Source organism: Macaca fascicularis, chromosome 11 (assembly GCF_037993035.2).
Source record: "Macaca fascicularis isolate 582-1 chromosome 11, T2T-MFA8v1.1".
Lineage (NCBI taxonomy): Eukaryota > Metazoa > Chordata > Mammalia > Primates > Cercopithecidae > Macaca > Macaca fascicularis.
Genome location: NC_088385.1, coordinates 15,824,638 through 15,846,760, shown reverse-complemented (window position 1 = coordinate 15,846,760; position 22,123 = coordinate 15,824,638). Strand labels below are relative to the sequence as shown.

Genomic DNA, 22,123 nt, shown 5'->3' with positions numbered 1-22,123 from the left:
AGTCTATGAACAAAACTTTTCTGCCAGGAATAGGAAGGTAGCATAAAGTCAATGTTCACTATAATCTAAGAAGCAATGGAAAACCAGGAGAAAACCCATGAAACCCGAGGACTAAACACTGTTCATTGCAAAGTGTGTGAGCAAGTCGCTTCCTCTCTGCATCGCAGTTTCTTCACTGGCCTGGTCACGACTAAAAATTCCTTCCAGCTATAATTCCTTCTGATTTTTTAGACTGAGCTTTATTTATATGTGGAAGCTTTCCTATGAGGGTTTTCATGTATGCCAGAACCAAGGTTAACTTTCTGTTCACTGCAGATCCTTCTGCACTACCACTTGGGACACAGCTCTGATGTTTTCTCCTAGCTGACGGTATCCCTGTAGCAGTCTTGAAAAGACACGTCACTTACCTACTGCACTCCCATTCCTTGACATCACAAAGGAGAGAAGCACATCACGCAGGCCATCACCATTCACATCAGCCAATTCCAATGGAGACAGGTCCCCACCTGTTATACAAAAAACAAAAAGGTCCTGAGCAAGTTACCACAAACCAGTTCTCTGTTGCCAGTAGCTCTATAAACACCAGGCAGACTCCAGTTCCTTGACTAGGTACAGTAGACACACCTCTCCCTACTCCCTGCTCCCCTCACCCCGGCTAAGTGCATCGAAAAGTCCTGCACACTGTATGTACAACAAACATAAGACAACTCTAAAAGGCGGAGAGAAGGAAGTAGACCAGCTAGGGACTGCAAGATCCAAGGAATGACAAGGTGATGAGTCCTCTGGGTTTTCTTTTGGCCTCGTAATACCCAGACAGGGTGCTGGAAAAGCCAGCAACCCAAAAACACCACAGGTACAGACAAAAAAAGCCCCAGATAAGGCTGGCTTCCCTAGCCAAAAGCCCAGGAAAGGTGCAGTCCAGCAAGACAGGAAAGTTTTAGATAATAACTGTCCTACTCCAACCAAACACCCCAGATAAAATTATGGGCCCAGCTCCACCCACCCATATAGCAAAGGCTGAACGTGGAGCCGGGCTCCCATCCTCTCCTGGACGTAACAAGGCACCCCACCACCACCACCACCATCAGGGTCATGTCAGAGAAAGCCAGCTGGGGGCCAGGACTGTCATCCTCACCGAGCAGGACCAAAGCAGTTCCACCCCAACTAGCACCAACAAGGCAGCCCTCTCCCTCCTCTCCACAGGCGTGGTGTCAGCAGAGGCCTCGTGTGGAGTCCGGACTTCCATCCCCCGACCACCCAACAGTGTGGACTCCGAGGATGCCCACACAATTTGGAGAGAACTCACACACTGCTGGTGGAAGTGTAAACTGGTACAACCACGTTGGAAAATAATTTAACATAAACTACTAATAATGAGCATGCACACACCCTGCGGTATGATCCAGCAATTTTACTCCCAGGTTTATGCCTTAGAGAAATTCTTATACACTGCAATAGGAAACACACACAAAAATGTTCTTAGCAGCATCACTTATTTATTTAAAAAAAAAAAAAAAAAAAAGACTGGAAGCATTACTTAAAGGTTCATCAACAGTAAAATGGATAAATCATGGGATATTCATACCATGGAAAATTAGACAGTAGTGAAAATGAATAAATTCCAGGTATAATGCGTCAATATAGATGAATCTCAATAAATTGTTTTCAGAAAATTAAGTGGCACAAAAAAGCAGGTCACGGGCTGGGCGCAGTGGCTCACACCTATAAATCCAGCACTTTGGGAGGCCGAGGCAGGCGGATCATCTGAGGTCAGGAGTTCAAGATCAGCCCGGCCAAAATGGCGAAACCCCGTCTCTATTGAAAATACAAAAATTAGCCAGGCGTGGTGGCGAGCTCCTGTAATCCCGGCTACATGGGAGGCTAAGGCACGAAAATCACTTGAACTCAGGAGGCGAAGTCTCAGCAGTGAGCTGAGATTGTGCCACTGCACTCCAGCCTGGGTGACAGAGCAAGACTCTGTCACCAAAAAAAAAAAAGGCAGTTCACAGAAGACTGCATGATTAAATTCATGTAAAATTTAAAACCTGGCATATTGACATGGTTAAACTTTACAGAAAAAGGAATAATCAACAAAAAATTCAGGATAGCAGAGGCCTTTGGTGGGCAGAGAAGGATGTGGTCAGGAGGGACACACAAGAGATTGTGAAGGTCTCAATGATGTTCTATTTCTAAAGCTGGGTGGCAGACACACCAACAATCTGTCACCTTTAGACTGTATATAAATATATGTAAATTAAACTTGCCTTCAGAGAAACTGAAGATGAGAACACAGAACTTGTCAGAAGCTAATCCAACTAGGCTCAGAGAAGTGGCAGAGATAAACATTTCTAGATCAACAGGATGCCAGGGTCTGAGGAGAGCCTAATCCAGTTCACAAGAGACAGGACTACTCAACACAGGTGAGACGTAAGTCCCATTCTAGAGCAAGAGGTTTTAAAGAAGCCTGCTCCAAAAGGAGACAGAATAGCTGGAATTACTCAGACAGCACCACCCTAACCATGAGGAGCAAGAAAGAAAAGATAGCAACTATCTTTTACAGGAAATGAAATTATTTTATCATTTAAATTAGATCAGGCCTCTATAATCAACGAATGTCGAAGGGTTCTACAAGAGCCCTATACCTGGTGCAGCCAGGCCTTGAACCTTGCTTTTCTCTGTAAATAGCCCTTCCTACAGCTTTGCATTCCCCCGATACAGTGCTGGCTCCACAGTAGGAACCCAGCAAACCAGCCCCGTCCTCTCTGGGTCGAATAAAGACCAATGCCAACAGACACACAGAGCAGTGATTCCCAGGTTTTTGGAGGTGTTTGTTTTCTTTCAAATCTTAATCTCCTTGCCACCTCCACACAGCGGGGAGGGCAGGGTGGGGAATGCCACATGACACATATTAAGTTTTCAGATTTAGAGGAAAATTTAAATGTAATGAGAGATAGCATGAAGTTTCTCAGGATTAGGGCTGAAGATTCTGCAGCTCACCTCCCTGGGAGCCCAAATGGCGGCTCCAGGTGCTGTGCAGATCTCTGGGAGGACAGGGGATCAGGAAAGCACACAGGAGGACCAGGATCATCGAGATCCCCAAAGTCAGCAGGAAGACAGATGTGCGCACATATGACACCAGGGAGGAGGCTGCCTTCTGTTCCAGGCCCCCAAGGGGTTCCGAGGGGTAGCCCTCCGTGGTGACTTCCGAAAGATGTGGCTTTGCAGCCTCTGCAACCTCAGCATCTGAGTCGGGTTCTGGCGCTTCTCCCAAAGGACTCTTCCCATTTTTGACCCCTCCATTCTTCTGCAAGTTAAGCACCAGATCGTCTTCACTCTCGTCACTGTCAGCCTGGGTGAGGGGATCATACTCCCCTAGGTCTGGACTCTTCTTCCCTGAAAAGACAGAAAAACAGACAGTCAAGGAGAACTGGGGAGGAGACACCCTCACCAAATATATGGCATCTGTAAATACCCAGGAGAACACAGAAAACTAAAACAAAAAAATCCAGGTTTACATCAAGTTTGAACCTTGGTGGCTATCTGTAAAACAAGCCAGCGAAGCGGGGGTTAGGAATGGAAGGAAAAACAAAAGCAGTGCTCCAGGATCACTGCCTGCATGAGTTGAAGACAACGGAAAAGGAGGCAGAAGTTAGCAAATTTAAAATGTCTTCAGTTTAAAAAGAAAGCTCTCTTAATGTGTTCGAATCTCACTCAAGAAAAAGACCATGGCTTCGTGTCAACTCTCCATGTGCCTAATGTGCATACTGCCTCAGATTTTCTTACATCTGTGACGTCCTAATCTTTCCTGGTAAACTTTTAGAACAATTATTCTCCATACGCTGCTTCTCACAGCCCGATATCTGTGGCTTCCCAACTGTTTCTATGGAAACAACTTAGAAAGTTGAACACTGAATGTTCATCTGAAGATGTATTGAAATCTCACTTCTAAGAACCATCCTGTGATTTGAAGGCCCTTTCAGTATATCTTTTAGTAAATAGTGTTTACCCCCAAAAACTGCTCTTCTGAGCAAGCATTCTGGGAGGGGTGGTGATCTAGCTGGAATACAGAAGTAGGGGACTTGCCTTGAGGCTGCTTTGCACGGAAAGCACTTTTTTTTACTTAGCCTGCAGTGTTGATTTGGGATAGCTGAGACAGAAATTACAGAAAGGCCTAGGCACACCTTCTCCCAAGCCACTCACCCCTTGGCCTCACTGCCAATGACTGAATGATTTTATGCCTTTACTTCATGTTACCACCAAGTAACAACCAAGAAAATGTTTCTTTTGGGGAGACTTTATCTGGTAATCTATCACTAATGTAAACTCTATCATTAAATCTTTTGTTCAGAGGAAATATTAAAAATAAAAAACACATAACCCAGCTAATTAAAAAGAGGAAAAGAATAATTACTAATGCTAGTGTCTACCTCTGGGTCACCTTGGCCTTGGTGATGTCATTTCATACATTATATCTCAGTTTGTTCAATTAATAAAATGAAAGAATAAAACACTATATGGAGACCAGATTGTTGCAGGAAGTCAGGGACCCCGAATGGAGAGACCTGCTGGAACCGTGGCAGAAGAACATAAATTGTGAAGATTTCATGGACATTTATCAATTCCCAAAATTAATACTTTTATAATTTCTTATGCCTGTCTTTACTGCAATCTCTGATCATAAATTGTGAAGATTTCATGGACATTTATCCCTTCCCTAATAATACTCTTATAATTTCTTATGTCTGTCTTTACTTTAATCTCTTAATCCCATTATCTTCATAAACTGAGAATGTACATCACCTCAGGACCACTACTGTACAAACTGATCGTAAAACATGTATGTTTGAACAATATGAAATCGGTGCACCTTGAAAAAGAACAGAATAACAGCAATTCTCAGGGAACAAGGGAAGATAACCAACTGCCTGCGGGGTTGGGCAGAATAGAGTCATATTTTTCTTCTTGCAGAGAGCCTAAAAAACGGATGTGCAAGTAGGGAAGATATCGCTGAACTACTTTCCCAGCAAGGAATACCCTGGGGAAGGAATGCATTCCTTGGGGGAGGGCTATAAATGGCCGCTCTGGGAGTGTCTATCGTATGTGGTTGAGATAAGGACTGAAACATGCCCTGGTCTCCCAAAGTACCCTCAGGCTTACTAGGATGGGGAAATTCCAACCTGGTAATTTTTGGTCAGACTGGTTCTCTGCTCTCCAACCCTGTTTTCTGTTAAGACGTTTATCAAGACAATACATGCACAGCGGGACATACACCCTCATGAGTAATTCTAATTTTGCCTTTGCCTTGTGATCTTTATTGCCCTTTGAAGCACGTGATCTTTGTGACCTACTCCCTGTTCATACACCTCTTTCCCTTTTAAAATCCCTAATAAAAATTTGCTGGTTTTGCGGCTCGGGACATTACGGACCTACTGATATGTGATGTTACCCCCAGAGGCCCAGCTATAAAATCCCTCTCTTTGTACTCTTTCTCTTTATTTCTCAGACCGGCTACACTTAGGGAAAATAGAAAGAACCTACGTTGAAATACTGGTGGCTGGTTCCTCCAATACCAGATGTTGGAAGTAAAACTTGTGGTGTTAAAGTCTAGTATTTGGTACATTAAAAAAACAATAAATTTTAGATTTTTTAAAATGAACATTCCACAGAATTATAACATTAAGGACTTTCAAAAAAAATCCAAAGAAATACTGAATAATCTGTCATCCTAATAACTAGAAATTATTTCCATTTATTTTTATTTTCAAAGCTACACACTTTGCCCAATAAATATTATATTTGATTTTTAAAAGGCACAAATTACAAGAAAATAAATCAGTTATTAGAAACTTAATTCAAAATAGTACTTTCAGAATATGCCATGGGGTCAGTAGAGGTTCCAGATAATCTCCTTCAATTTGTATTTCTACTCCATGAACCAAATTATTTGGTAAATTAGGGCACACCATTCCCTAACCATCCCAGATAACTCTATACATAATAATTTGCACACAGAGCCATGGGTTGTTAGAATAATATTAACTCTAATGCTTTTTAAAGTGATTGTTTTTGTTTTGTTTTTTAGCTAAAATACACCTGACATGATAAACAAAATGTGATATGTACATACCACGGAATATTATTCAGCTCTAAAAAGGAAGGAACTTCTGACACTTGCTACAAAATGGATGAACCTTGAGGACATTATGCTAAGTGAAATGAGCCATGCACAAAAAGACAATACTGTGTGATTCCACTTATATGAGTTATCTAGAGTAGTCACATTCACAGAAACAGAAAGTAGAATGGTTGTTGCCTAGGTCTGGAGGTAGAAGGAAAAGTTGTTACTGAATAAGTATGGAGTTTCAGTTTTACAAGATGAAAAAGTACTAGAGATGAGGTGCATATACAGTTAATACTGACCTGTATACTTAAAATGGTTAAGATAGTAAATTTTATGGTGTATGTATTTTTTGACAATTTAAAATGTTTATATGTATCTGAAAAACAGGAAAGCACACACAGAGTTCTCAACTCTAGAGTCACTTGAGAAAGCACAGCAAGAGACCTTAAAGATCACATAATCCATCCCCACCCCATCCCAAACTTACAACTAGCTACTTACAAAGACCTACCAATCAGTCACTTAGCAAACACCTGAATGTAACCTGTATTAGGGCTTCACTGACCTCTAATTTAGAAAAAAATTCTTTACACTGATTCAAGAATTTTTTTCTGGGAAGTTGCCAATTATCTACTCCAGTTTTAATTTCTGGGATCCCTCTTTCACATGCAAGTCCTTCAAACACTCAAAGGTATCAGTCACAAGAGACATATGATATGGTATTTAAGAGCTCAATTCTTCACAATCAAACATCAAGCCAAATCCTGGCTATATCTCTTATGAACTATGTGGTCTCAAATTTCTTAACTTTATTGAGCATCAATTTCCCTATTTATGAAATGGAATAATTATTCTTTTTAGCTCATACGATTGTGATGAGAATCCAATAAGATAATATATGTGTGGTTCTCAGTGCCTGGCTTATAGTCACACAACAAATTTTAGCTTCTATTATTATCATTGCCATCACTGGTGCTGGCATTGTATCTCCCAGTGCCCTCCCCCACTCTTCTCATCTCCAAGTCAAACACCTCCACCTCTCTCAACCCATGACTTGAAGAAGCATTGTTTCAGGTGTCCTCAACATCCTGGTCATTCTCCTCTGGACACAATGTGATACGGCTGTGCTTTTTAAAGTATGGTTCCTGGAACTGGATACAATCCTAGGTACAGTCTGACCAGAGAAAGGGAGGGCAGACCTATTTCCTATCTACTCCAGATAGCAAATAACAGTTCAATTTCTATAATGTAAGATCTTGATAGCTTTCTTGGCATTCACATCACATACTGATTCAATTAAAACTCCCAAGCATTTTGAACACATGTTTAAGCCACCCTATAATTGTGCAATTGGATTTTTAGCACCAAGTGAAAAATTTAGCATCGACATCAAATTCAATCTTGCTAGTCAGTCTCCACCCTGCAAGAAACATATCGGGCTAAAACAGTACCTTTGTCAAAGTGAAATCATTAATAAAATGCTGCCCAGCAAAACAATTTAAAGGAAATTCACTTTTCTCATGCTATGTACTATCACAGGCAGGCAGGAAGAGAAGCATATGCTCCAGGAACTTATAAAATCTGTAAGAAATTTATAAAACAATTTGCAAGCATTCCTTGAGAAAAAAGCTGCTGTCAAATTGGTCTGTTTAGCAAGATTACATGCTTCTAGTTAACGATGGCAAAAGTGGGCATTTCTGTCATATTCTCTTCCTAAAACCAGGAAGACAAATAAAGAAAAATAAAAATAGAACACAAAATAGGAAACAGTCGCATTCCCAAACCACAAGTTATGAACCAAATGCACTGAAACTTGTACTCAGCTGAGAAAGCTCAGTAAGAGCAGGCAAATACATCTTGTGGATATATATTGCACATACATTGCAGATCTTCAGCAATGAGCCGAGTTCACAGCATTAATAATCATGACAACAGTAAGATGATGATGATGATGATGATGACGATGACAACTGGAAGTGTATTGAGTGCCTACTGTCCCAGGCACTGATCCAAGCATTTTGCATGTGTTAATTCATTTAATCCTCACATCAACCTCATATGGTAGATATTATTATTATTTTCCCCCTTTTTATCAACAAGAAAAATAAAATATAGAGAGGTAAGATGGCTAAGATCACAGAACTAGCCAAAAGAAAAGCCAGGATTCAAACCCAGGCATCTGACTGCAGAGTCTACTTGTTGTTCTAACCAACAAGTTATACTACCTCCCTTGTTCCACAAATACAGCCAAACCAGTAATTGCTTGCTTGGAAAGACAAAGTCTGGGGTCACAGAAGCACCAATGAGCCCCATTCGACACCACAGAGTCAAAGGGAAGTAGGACCGAAGGAGGAAAAGCACAAGCTGACATCGTCACAAAAAGCACACTGTCAGGATGGCAGGTTCGAAAAGTCACCGGGCATAATCACTCTGACTGCACCCAGTCAGGAGGCAGAAGCCAAGCAGTAGTTCAAAGAGGACAAGTTTAACATAAAAAATTACTAAGCGAAGACAGGAGAGTAAACATAAAGATGGAAGAGAACTCTACAAGGTCCCCTAGGACTGAGAGACAATATCCAAGGCAGGACAAACGATATTTAAAAGGGCTCACACCCGCTTTCACAGATCAGTCAACAAAGGTGAATTTGGAGTTCACAGGCAATAAATTGATAACTGGCACAACAAAGTCAGTGAAGGAAACGCCAAACCAGCACCCTACAGTCCTGTGAAAAGCCTCGTCCTAGCCAGGATAGAGACATCCACACAGGAAGCGTGCTGGTGGGGAGCCAGCTGACTTAACAGGCCTGGATTACATTCTAGCTTCCAACTGCCCTACATCACCCCTCTGGCAATAGCCAGGCTGTCAAACAACTGCCCCATTTAAATGTGAGTAATAACCAGAAAGAAGCCATGTTTAGTACTCATTCCACAAGATACCACAAAGCTCTATGAATATTCAAGAAAGAAGTAACAATGAAACATAGCAAACAATTAGCTGAAGAACAAATGCTGGACAAATCACACCACAAGATGGAAGAAATAATGAACATATACTTCCCCACAGAGTCTGGGAAATTTAGGAAAATCGTCTTCTCTGAAATAAGCACTCAGGAAAACACTGGAAAAAATAAAAAACCAATTTGAGAAAAGAAATCCTTATTGGAATCAGCTAAAGGAACAGATATTGCTGAAAACAGAGTCAGAGACATAAAGAACAGACTAGTGAAAATCAAGCAAAATGAAATGGAAATAACTACAGCTGGCAGTTCTGAACACTTATCCTACACTCTTCCAAGCCCTTTTAATGTCTTATCTCAGGCCAGGGGTGCTGACTCACGCCTGTAATCCCAGCACTTTGAGAGGCCAAGGCGAGGGATCACTTCAGGCCAGGACTTCAAGACCAGCCTGGCCAACATGGCAAGACCCTGTGTCTACTGAAAATACAAAAATTAGACAAGTGTGGTGGCAGGCGCCTGTAACCCCAGCTACTCAGGAGGCTGAGGCATTAAAATTGTTTGAACCTGGGGAGGTGGAGGTTAGAGTGAGTTGAGACCGTGCCACTGCACTCCAGCCTGAGTAACAGAGCAAGACTTCGTCTCAAAAAAAAAATTCTTATCTCAGCAAATCTTCATAACAACTGTGTGAGGTAGACACATTACTGTCTTCACTTTCAAGACGAGGAAGCTGAGGCTTTAAAGTTTAAGTTAAGCGGATATGGTTTGGCTCTGTGTCCCCACCCAAATCTCAACTTGAATTGTACTCCCATAATTCCCATGTGTTGTGGGAGGGACCCAATGGGAGATAATTGAATCATGGGGGCAGTTTCTCCCATACTGTTCTCATGGTAGTGAGTAAGTCTCACGAGATCTGATGGTTTTACAAGGGGAACTCTGTTTCGCTTGGTTCTCATTCTCTCTCTTGCCACCACCATGTAAGATGTGCCTTTTACCTTCCACCATGATTGTGAGGCCTCCCTAGGCACATGGAACTGTAAGTCCATTAAATCTCTTTCTTTTGTAAATTGCCTCGTCTCAAGTATGTCTTTATTAGCAGTGCGAAAACAGACTAACACACTGGCCTATAGTTAAACAGCAAGTGATAGGTAACAATTCAAACTAGTCTGGCCTCAAAGTCTGTACTGGCTACATATGATCCCATGGAAAAAAATCAAGGCTTTTTAAAAAGACTAGAAACAACATGATAGATACTGACAACAAAGGTGAGCCAATATATGCATGACGGAAGAGGATAACAGAAAAGAAAATACCAAAAGCAGTATTTTAAAGGGTTGCAAAAAAAAAAGTTCCTACAATAAAGACCTAAAACTGCAGAATAATGAGTACACAGAGTCCCAAAAAAAACTGATTCAGAAGAATCAATACTGAAATACATCCTAGTAAAGGCGCAGGACTTCAAGGACAAAGAAGGAATCCTATGAGCAGCCAGGCCAAAGGAAAAAGAATCAAGTCACTACTGACGGGAACAAAAATCAGGCAAAGATTTCTCCATACTCACACACACTATTAAAAGATGGTGGAGCAATATCTCAAAAGTCCTCAGAGAAAGAACATGCAATTTGATGTCCAAGCATTCTGACCCAGCCAGGATATCGCCGAAATATAAAGACAAGCACACAAGTGCTCAGAGTTATCATACTCCTGTGCTTTCTTTACATTACAGAAGACTAGGGGCCAGTTCTTGGCCAGCCTTTTCAGAGGAATAAATACTTTTATACTAATTTTTTTTCAGATAGTGCAAAAACAAACTTCAGCTTAAGGATCACCGACTGCAAGTTTTTATTACAGAAGTCTTAAATAATTTTTTTTTCTATTTACAGAAAGACAATAAGAGAGAGTGAAGGAAAAGAAGTCCGCCAACTTGCCTTAAGTCCTACTCAGGCTGAGGAGCTAGGCATCAAATCCAGCTTCCAAGTTCAGGACACTTAACACTCACTCGCTTCCTTGCTACTTTCAGCCAGCACCCAAATTTTTAATGAATGAAAGGTTTTCAAAGAATAAGGGAGAGGGCACTGATTTCATAGCAAATCATTGTAAGTGAGCTTTCCACAGCTATTGCTTTTCCTCTTAGGAAGACTAAAGATGCTGTTTAAATATAATAGGATTTCCAAAATGGTAGAGAGGAAAACACAAATAGGAAAGTGATGCAATTATACCATACCCAAATGTTTTCAGGAAATATACTAAAACATACACTATTCTATAACATATATGATACTATAGCATACACTGTACTGTACATATACTATACAATACACTCTACTGCAACTAAAGGTAAATAATTCATATCATGGGTTAGTTTATCCAAGGGCATATAATGACTCTAAGTTACACAAATAAAACAAATCATAAAAAATCATTTTGCTCTGATATTCCCTCCAGTGTTTGACCTTCAAACTATAAAATGGCCTAAGGAAAAAAATACATATATACTTAGGAGACAAGCTGTCCTACTGGCTTTATGAATGTCATATTGGCCTTCTGCTACTAATTAACCTCATTTTATGCATGTGAGCCAAACATCTTTCCTTCCCGAGCTTAGCGAAACTGCTCTTTTCTAACAAGGCTGCTGAGATCTGTCAAGAGCTCACTATTACATCAAGCCTTCCTTCAGGTATCACATTCATAAATGAGCATGGTGCTGATGACAACAGCTAACACTTACTGACTAATTAACGTATGTCAGAGCTTACTAGATCTCCTAAGTACATCCATGTCCTTTACTATTTCAGATAACCCTAGGAGGTAAATATGTAGTAGAATGTGTGGCATAGAGTGAATGTTCCATAATAATGTTATTGTTACAGATGAGGAAACTAAAGCTTAAAGAGATTAAGTAACTAATTAAGTAAAGACTGGATTTGAATCTGAGCCTGTTTCATGCTCTCAGCCACCATTCCATCCTGACGTCCTCACACATGAAAACAGTAGGGATGTTGGGGCTTGGCACAGTGGCTCACGCCTGTAAACCCAGCACTTTGGGAGGCCAAGGCAGGTGATCACCTGAGGTCAGGAGTTCGCGACCAGCCTGACCAACATGGAGAAACCCCGTCTCTACTAAAAATACAAAATTAGCCGGGTGTTGTGGAGCATGCCCGTAATCCCAGCTACTCGGGAGGCTGAGGCAGGAGAATTGCTTGAACCCAGAAGGCGGAGGTTGCAGTGAACCGAGATCACGCCATTGCACTCCAGCCTGGGCAAGAAGAGCGAAACTCCATCTCAAAAACAAAAACAAAAAAGAAAACAGTGGGGATGTTAACTACGGGAACATAACACAGTAGCCCAAACAGGACAGCAGTCTCAGAACCCCAATTACAGGGGAGTCAAAAAAAGCTATATGAAAACAACTTGTACCTAATGCAAAAACTAACAATAGTATTTTGGGTGGAGGCAAGAAAGGGCAAGAAGACGAGGAAAAGTGCAAGTGGTTTTATTTTCTTAAAACCCACATCACATGAAAGAACACATGCCTACTATATCTGGGCCTAAAAAGGTATCAAGCATGTCTCAGGGTTCAGGGCCAAGCTGCCTGCCAAACAGGCTCAGGGACTGGCCTATGGGAACCCCAACCAGTTCCTATAACTAATACTCCAGGGAGTAATAACACCACAGCCTTGGGGCATAAGAACACAAAAGAGCTCAAGAGTTGCTAAAGCAAGATTTCCCCGCATTCTCATTCTTAGAGAATAACAATGACCTACACTGAAATAAAAATTTTTTTTAAAAAAAAGGACCCTAAAAGAAAAAAAGAAATAAAGCTAAATGTGTCTGACATCTTATTACCCCTCTGGGAGGATATCATTCTACACTAAGGATATACAAGGCTACTCTCTTCAAAGTAAAAAATTAATCCTGCAAGTAAAGGGCCACGTCTCTCATTTAATTCCAGTGTTATGTACACATTCCAAGACAGATACTATCAGTGTTCCTTCCAATGTTCCAATGAGCCCATAAAAAAAAAAAAAAAAAAACCTGTCTGAGGTCATGAAGTCTGGGGACAGAAATGCAAATTAATATCCAACCCAGTGTCATCCAAATGGCAAGGTTCACTTCAGGGTAGCAAACTGGAAGCTCCTTGAGAACAAGGACCCTGTAATCCCCCTGCAACCTCAAACTAGCTATCCACCCAACACCCAAAGAGCCCTCTCTAGAGATAACAGTGAAAGCAACTGCTTTTCCCTCTAATACAAATTATCAGCAAACAAATGTTTATAGTTTAATGCTTAAAACTTATTTAGATAGAACCATCAGTTTTTCTAAAGCCTAATGTTTAAAATTTACTTGGGTGGAATAAATATATTTTTATTAAAATAGCAAGTTTCTAACAGTACAATCCTACTCTGGAGGTTCAGGAAGGAAAAAAAAAAAAAAAAAAAAGAAAGGAAAAAAAAACTTGGAGCTGCTGCCCGAAGTACTGAATCAGCTCTGGAAGTTGTCATCACCCCTAACGCTGCCTTAAAGAAGATTCCATACATTATCTTCAACTTATAGGTGCCAAATCATTTCCCATGCTTAATCTCGGCAGCTGGAGACCGACCAAGTGGAATCAAAAGTTCAGGATTTAGAGTGAAAAGACCCCTGACGTTCAAGGCCGAGCTTTCCCAATACTTGAGAGACCTGGGACAATTCAATTAGCCAAATAACTCTCATTTTGTCTTCTGTAAACTAGGAAGGGACGTAAACACCTGTCCCACCTGCCTCATGGATGCTTCGCTGCTGTCATTAGGTAGAGGGGATGATCCACAGAGGGCCACTCGCCGTCCCGCCGCCCCCGCCCAGGTCCAGCCAAGACAGAAGGCGCCGGAGTCCCCGCGGTGCCCGGTCCGCGGCGCTCGGGAAGGATGCTCCTCTCACTAGCCTCCCCTCGGGACAGCGGCGACCGGCGTCCTGACACTCCCCGCCACAACACCTGCTCGGCGCCCTCTCCCCGCGCGTCTCCGCGTTCGCCCGGCACCCGCGACCCCTGCCCCGCTGGACGCCCCTCTCGCCCCCTGGTGGCACAGGAACCCCAGCCCCCAGGGACTGCACCCTCCTCGCCACTGGGCGCCTGCAGCTGTGTCTGGGTTGAGGCCAAGGCCCGACCGGCCTCACCCCAGAGCCTCGCCTCCCCTTATTCCAACACTGGCGGGGACAGGGTGGTCGCAAGGTTGCGACTCCTTACCCGGGAGCTTGAGCGCCCTGGACAGCACGGTCGCCATGGCGGAGGCCCCGGTGCGCGTGCGCACGCCCGGGTTCTGCCGGGAAGCGTAGTTCCGGGCGGGCGGTGCGCCGGGCTGGCACCGGGAAAGGTGAGACCTGCTTGCTGGGGACAGAGCCGAGGGAAGCCAAGCCCGAGTACAAGCTCCGCAGACTTTTCTTCCACCCTACCTGTGCAGGTCACCTCACCATTCTGAGTCTCACTTGCCTTGTCAGTGAAATGGGGAGAAAATACCCCGTAAGCTTGCAGTGAAAATGATTCGAACGAGATATTTAAGGAGGTGTGGATTGTGCAGTGTACGTGGTCTTTGAAATCAGGCAGACTGGATTTGAATCCTGCTTGCATCACTTACTAGCTGGGCCATCTTGGGCAAGTCCCTTGGGGCATCTGAGCTGCAGCTGCTTTTTTTAAATTAAAGGCATACTACATACTTCACAGGCTTGCAGTGAGAATTAAATGATATGACCTGTTTAAAACACACAGCACACAGTAGGCACCTAGTAAGAGTGTTTCTATTATGCTTCTTAGGTAGAGGTTGAAGTTTGCTATTAGCTGGAACCCTCATTTCTTGCTCCCAGTTCTTTACAGGTGTCTACTCAGCATCCTACGCTGCAGCTTCTAGTTGAAGGGTGTAGAAGGAGCAACTGACTGTGTACACACATCCAATAGATGCAGCATCTCCAGCTCCTCAGATATCAATGCTTGACCTTTAAGGCATCTCCACGCTCCATAATCACCCCAGCTTTGCCCGAATGACTTTTGCCAGGAGGCCAGCGCCCAGGAATCCCTCCTTCCTTGGCTCTCTGAGCTTTCCCCCACTTTGTCTTCCTTGTCCCTCTGGAAATCTCTTTCATCCCTCCACAACTTTTTTCCATTTGAATATAGGAACTGCAGCTTAGAATAGTATTTCCCAAATTTAATGTACTTTTTTTTTCAATTAAAGAAAAAAAATCAAAGCAGCTGCCAAATGAATCAGGATCCTTACCTTTACATAGAGAATACCTGTGAGTTCCTCTCTAGCTACCGAGTGGAATGTGAATACCTTTGTTGCCCAAACACCCACTGAGGTCACTGCGGAAAATGCAAACACCACCCGGGCCCTCTCTGCCTTCTGAATTTGGCTTGCCTCAGGACCAGGCACAGTGGTGTAGAAGGAAGAACTGACTTGCTGCTTTCCCACAAGCAAGAGATCAGCATTTTAGTGCAGGGATGCTAATACTATGTTATCTTAGAACTGGAACAGATCCTAGAGGCCATCTAGTCCCACTCTCCTTGTTTTATTTAAGAGAAAGCTGAGAAATAGAAAGGTAATGTAACTTCTGAGGGTCACAACAAAAGCTCCAAGATAATCTCATTTGCAGGCTGCCTAATTCCCGTGAGAAACTGCAGACAGGACTATCCTGTGGGAGTAATCTGAGAGTCTCCAGCAATCAGTCTCACCTCCTTTCTTCCCACGGGAAAAAAAAAAAAAATGTCATTGTCTCTGATAGAGCACAGGCTCTGGAGCCAGGAGCCAGGCCTGTGGAGATCAAATCCCGACTCCCTCATTTCCTAGATGCCAGGCAGAGGGTTAGTTGCTTAATTTCTCCCCACCTCAATTTTCTCATCTGCAAAATGGGGACAAAACAGTTTCTAGTTTATCGAGTTCTCCTGAGAATTAAATGTATATGTGGAAAGTACTTACAACAGTGCCTGGTACTTAAGTGTTTTCTAAGTGTTCACTCTTTTTATCAATAATTTCTTAATGTTTTAACAATTTAGAATTTGTAACTTAATAACAAATAATACATTTCATAGTAATTTAATGGTTTAGTAATGTATTTATTTATTAATTCTTTCAGCATTCTACAATACCCAAAATTTCTACAGCTTGCCACATCTCTAGAGGCATGATTAAAAAACATATTTTACATCTATGTAGGTCATCTAAGAGGAGCAACACTACAAGTCACCATGAGCCAGTAGTAGCTTGCCTGATATCAGTTTAACTAAATGAAACACATTCCTGAAATATGAAGACTGAGAAAAGTAACCTGTGAATGTGACAGGGATGTAGAAAAATGTTCATTTTAGTTGCAGAACAAGAACTTGAGTTTCTAGGAGAAAGTTTGGGTGGAAAGGCATAGCCAGGTCACACAGGATAGGAAGAAAGAAGAAAAATCTGTCTCCTTTTCTTAGTAAAAAGGTATATTCCAGGAGAGTACTTTCTTCTGTGATATAAATAAAATAAAGATGTAAAATGTAAAGTTTTATTTAAAAACTTTTCTCAGGACCAGGCACAGTGGCTTGTGCCTGCAATCCCAGAACTTTGAGAGGCTGAGGCGGGAGGATTACTGGAGTTGAGGAGTTAGAAGCTGCAGTGAACCGTGACTGAACCACTGCACTCCACCCTGGGCAACAGTATGAGACCCCTGTCTCAAAAAAAAGAAAAAAAAAAAACTTTGCTTCAAACTGTGTAGTTATCCAAAGTGCTCATGTGCATGCACACACTTACATGTGTACATATAAACATGTGTTAGTGTACACACATCCAATAGATGCAGCATCTCCAGCTCCTCAGATTTCAATGCTTGACCTTTAAGGCATCTCCACGCTCCATAATCACCCCAGCTTTGCCCAAATGACTTTTGCCAGGAGGCCAGCGCCCAGGAATCCCTCCTTCCTTGGCTCTCTGAGCTTTCCCCCACTTTGTCTTCCTTGTCCCTCTGGAAATCTCTTTCATCCCTCCACAACTTTTTTCCATTTGAATATAGGAACTGCAGCTTAGAATAGTATTTCCCGTACTTTTTTTCAATTAAAGAAAAAACTTCAAAGCAGCTGCCAAATGAATCAGGATCCTTACCTTTTACATAGAGAATACCTGTGAGTTCCTCTCTAGCTACCGAGTGGAATGTGAATACCTTTGTTGCCCAAACACCCACTGAGGTCACTGTGGAAAATGCAAACACCCGGGCCCTCTCTGCCTTCTGAACTTGGCTTGCCTCCCTGACAAGTACAAGAGTGGCAGGGGCAGGATGCCTATGGACAGTCTAACCTGCCTGGCGGCTGTGCCTCTTTGAAGAAATTACGTTTCTGAAAAAGCACAACTGAAGCCAGAAAAATCACCTTCTATTTTTCCTACATTGATCTCCAGTGACAGTGTTCTTCCCCAAACTTCTCAAGTTCCCATAACTCATAGAGGGAACCCATATTGCTGGTTATTACCTTCGTCATACTCCAAGTACTGCTCAAAATCTCTAAGTGTCCTGCATGGGTTTATGATCAAATCTGGCCATCTAATGCTTGCCTTTCCCTGGACAGTGTGGCCACTTCTGCTGGTCCTGACTACCCCTGCTAGGTTTCACCACCTCCTCTTGGAATCAATGCCACTGTATCTACCAGCAGCCGCCTCCCTTCCTCCTTGGTTCCACTGCGCTGCCAGGCCCCTCAAAAACCGCCTCCTCTCAAAAACTGCTGCCTCTTCCTGTATCTCCCACTGAATGCCACCTCATATTTTAGTGCTCCTAAAATGTCAAAGCTGTGAGGAGCAAAGTAACTACGGAAGACTGCCTCTCTCTCCTTTTTATGTTACACTTTATTAGGAAATTGCCAGTGCTATGCTGCTACTCCTTCAGGTTGAATGCAGTATTTTCATTAGACAGAGCTCTGGTTACTTAGCGAGTCAACCAGAGCAAGATAATTGCTGTAACAAACAACCTCAAGATTTCAGTGATTTTAGAGTGTAAAAGTTTATTTCTGCCTATGTCACAGTCAAGGTGGGGGTGCAAGGAGACTGCGCTGGGGCTCTGTTCCTCCCAGTCATTCAGGGACCCAGACCCTTCTGTCTCCAGCTGCTTCATCCTTAGGGCCTCAGAGGTCTCCACTGGATCATTTGCATCCCAGATCATGCAGGAAGTTTTATGGGCCAGGCCTGGAGCTGGTGTACGTGACTTCTGCCCACATTTATTAGGCTAGACCTTAGACACAGAATATGTGTGCTGGGAAGGTATGAGCCCAGGAAGAAAAGGAGACGAGTTTGGGGAGCATCTAGCCAATCTCTGTGACACTGGTCACCCCATGCCTTTGTAAATTACAGACCTGACTTCTTGAGTTCTTGATGGTAGGAAAGGGTTCAGGCGCTGCTCTCCTTAGGATTGCCTTTCTGCTGTAGGGACTAAAGCTTTGTTCCTGAGCTGAGTTTCTCATCACGACTTATGTGTCTAAGCTGAAGTTCTCCCAGGAGGCGCCTCACTCCCTCTGCAGAGAGATTCCTGGAAGCCATTCCTACATCTATCAGCAGAGGATGGACAAATCTGAACTCCACTGACTTATCTGAAGTGGAGGGTAGTACCCTCAGCTACATGGGTGCCAAAAAGGGTCAGGAAGCAGTAATGAGTACAAGATCCAAAAAGCAAAAAGAAAATGTCATAGCAAATAGCAATGTGGGCAGTGAGATTGAGAAAAGCGAAAGAGGTACCCAGCAGAGGACATTTGGGGGTTAAACACAGATGTCAAGGAGCCTGTGAAATCAGTCTTGCGTGGGGATCAGGAAGTTTGAAAGGCATGTGTACCTGTGGCATATTCACTTCTCTTCACAGAGAACTGAACTCTACCCAGGAGTTGCCTTGTCATGAAGACAAACAGGTTTATGTTCCCAGAATGTCCTTTGATAAAACACAAGGGCTCATCTCACTCAGATCACACAGACTTCCAGCCTATAAAACTTTCTAGAGTCTGGACTCTAAAATGCTTTGTGGGCCCTGAAATTTAAACAAAGGCTTCTTCTTAACAAGCCTCTGGCTGGAACACATGTTTGAGAACAGTGTAATTAAGGACAGACACACCCAGGCCAAATGAGCTCTTCGTCCTCCCATCCCTCATTCTAGCGTGTTCATGTTGACCGAAGGACCTGTAGTAGCAGTATGGATGGTAACAGCCCCCAAGAGAAGACAGTGTTTTGGACCCTTGCCAGTCGTGATCAGCCCTTTCAATGACTTCCAAAAAAAATATGCAATGGGCCAAGCATCTTGTGACTTGAGGGGTTTTCCTGAAGATTCAAGGGACCAGGGAGATGGGTCAAGGCACGTAGCATTCCCCCCCCACCCCTGCCCCCCAAAAAAATCTCTGTTAGATGCATCTCTTCTCCCAGTCTCTGCTCTTGGCCCCATCACTTCCTCTTCCCCACCACTAAGATCTCTTGGGTCAGTTCCACTCTCAGGCTTCCTCCTCCTCCCTTATTTCCTTGCCTCTGCAGCCGTTAGCTTCAACATGAGGCTGGAATCTCACCTCCATCCTATGGGCAGAACATTTCCATGGAAGTTGTCATTCCATACAGTGGAATTCTCACACACTGTTCTCCACATTGCCCCTCTAATAATATCTTGTTGAATTCTGACAGCAATCCTAGGAGGCAGGTCGTCTATCAGTGAGAAAAGGTAAACTCAGATGCATAAAGCCGTTTGCCCAAAGTTACACAATTCCCGAGGACTTGAAGAAGGATTTGAATGCAGGTTTTTCTGTCTTTTAATCACAAGCAGTGACGTCAGATAGATGGCATGCATGCTCCAATTTGTCTTTTTTTTTTTTTTTTTTTTTGAGACGGAGTCTCGCTCTGTTGCCCAGGCTGGAGTGCAGTGACGCAATCTCGGCTCACTGCAAGCTCCGCCTCCCAGGTTCACACCATTCTCTTGCCTCAGCCTCCCGAGTAGCTGGGACTACAGGTGCCCACCACCACACCCGGCTAATTGTTTGTATTTTTAGTAGAGACGAGGTTTCACCGTGTTAGCCAGGATGGTCTCAATCTCCCGACCTCGTGATCTGCCCACCTCGGCCTCCTGAAGTGCTGGGATTACAGGCGTGAGCCACCGCACCCGGCCCAGTTTGTCTTTTCTTCTTCCAGGGCACATGTCAATCACCACACTCTGACAGTGAGCCCAGACATAGCTTCAGAATCCCTCACTCTGCTATCCAGGGAGCCACTACCTATCAATTGGATTCGGCTCAAAAATGGAAAACTACTTGTAATCCCTGCCTCACTTATAGCATTGTAACCAAACTATGAACTCCTTTATGACAGTACTTAATTCATGACAGATGTCAGTGTTGAATGTAACTGACATTTGGCCAACATTTGTTCTCATTGGTTGGGAGTGCTAGCTGATTAGTCAGACATGTTCTGGTTAGTCAGGACCTATGCAGTACTGTGTTTTTCATATTTAGATTACATCCCTGTTGACTCTTCTCAGTTCTGCATGTCTAGCTCACTGGTTAAGTCCTAAGTAATCCTCTAAAAGTCAGTAAATCAGGGTACCACTGGCTAGGTAACTGAAGTTCTAGAACACTTCATTTTTCTGCACATCTTATTTATTATAGGCAGCTGTGTGTTGTAATATGAATATATATACCACATTTAATTTGAATATCTAATATTAAATTTGAATATATGTCTATCATATTAAAACTCCCATACTAAATGTTGAGTTCTTAAAGAATGGAAGTGAAATTTTGTATCTTTTTAGCCCTACACAATGCATAGCATATGGTCCCAGATGTGTATTGGATAAATGTGAATGTAGGAATAAATACCCATCACATTATGAGAAAAGAATGAACTCGATTTAGAAAAAAAAGAGGGGGAGGACTTTATTTTGTTTTATTTATTTATTTATTTATTTATTTATTTATTTATTTTCTGAAACAAGTTCTGGCTCTATTGCCCAGGCTGGAGTGCGGTGGCACAATCTCAGCTCACTGCAACCACTGCTTCCCAGGCTCAAGCAATCCTTCCCAATTCAGCCTCCCGAGCGCTGGGACTATAGGTGTGCACCACCACACCCGGCTAATTTTTGTATTTTTTGTAGAGATGGGGGTTTTGCCATGTTGCCCAGGGTGGTCTTGAACTTGTGAGCTCAAGTGATCTGCCTGCCTCGGCCTCCCAAAGTGCTACGATTACAAGCGTTAGCCACTGTGCCCAACTGGATTTTATAATTAATATAAATATAATTAATAAATATAATTAATAAAACAAAGCATACTCCCTGCTTTATGTAATGCAAATATTCTCATGTTCTTTCACCACTCTTCTCCATACCAGTGTCATAGTCCAAGCACCCAGGCCGCATGACAGGGAAACGTAGTCCCTCTGCGTGTGAATCTCAGCAGCGTGCACATGCGCCACATATGCCTCGTGGCTGTCACTTCTCCCCATCCCTCCTGTTAGGTGGACTCAGCATTTCTGATAATTACTTCTGGCCATTTCATCTCTGCACATCTGTAAAGAATTATAAGGCCGGGTGTGGTGGCTCACACCTGTAATCCCAGCACTTTGGGAGGCTGAGGCGGGTGGATCACCTGAAGTCAGGAGTTTGAGACCAGCCTGGCCAACATGGTGAAACCCCGTCTCTACTAAAAATACAAAATTATCCGGGCATGGTGGCACATGCCTGTAATCCCAGATATCGGGAGGCTGAGGCAGGAGAATCACTTGAACCCAGGAGGAGGAGGTTGCAGTGAGCCAAGATCGTGCCATTGCACTCCAGCCTGGGCAAAAAGAGTAAAACTGTGTCTCAAAAAAGAAAAAAAAAAATGGTAACACAAAATAGGAAAAGTTGACACTTAGTATCAAGTTACGCTCATGAGGCCGTTCCTAGCCCATGCTTTCAAGGAGCTGGATGTAGAATAGTAAATCCTGTAAGCTCCTTCAAAGGCCTTGCAATCTAGGGGAGAGACAGACATTAAGCAAGCAATAAATACATATATCATTACCAAGTGCAGCAAGCACAATGAAGGAAAAGAACCTAGTACTGTGAG

The 22,123-nt window shown here is 43.0% G+C and overlaps 1 protein-coding gene across 2 annotated transcripts in view; it reads right to left on the bottom strand.

Moving 5' to 3' along the window:
- Positions 1-14,357, bottom strand: part of FAM234B (family with sequence similarity 234 member B) — a 36,588-nt gene extending 22,231 nt beyond the window's left edge. The window contains exons 1-3 of one of the 2 annotated variants that reach the window (XM_074006301.1): positions 13,833-14,357; positions 2,998-3,393; positions 408-506 (exon numbers count right to left, since the gene is read on the bottom strand). In XM_074006301.1, the coding sequence (XP_073862402.1) occupies positions 408-506; positions 2,998-3,088 (190 nt within the window). In that variant the 5' untranslated portion in view covers positions 3,089-3,393; positions 13,833-14,357. The remainder of the gene's footprint in view (positions 1-407; positions 507-2,997; positions 3,394-13,832) is intronic. The other variant, XM_005570195.4, reaches the window with a different exon arrangement.
- Between the last annotated feature and the right edge of the window lie 7,766 nt (positions 14,358-22,123).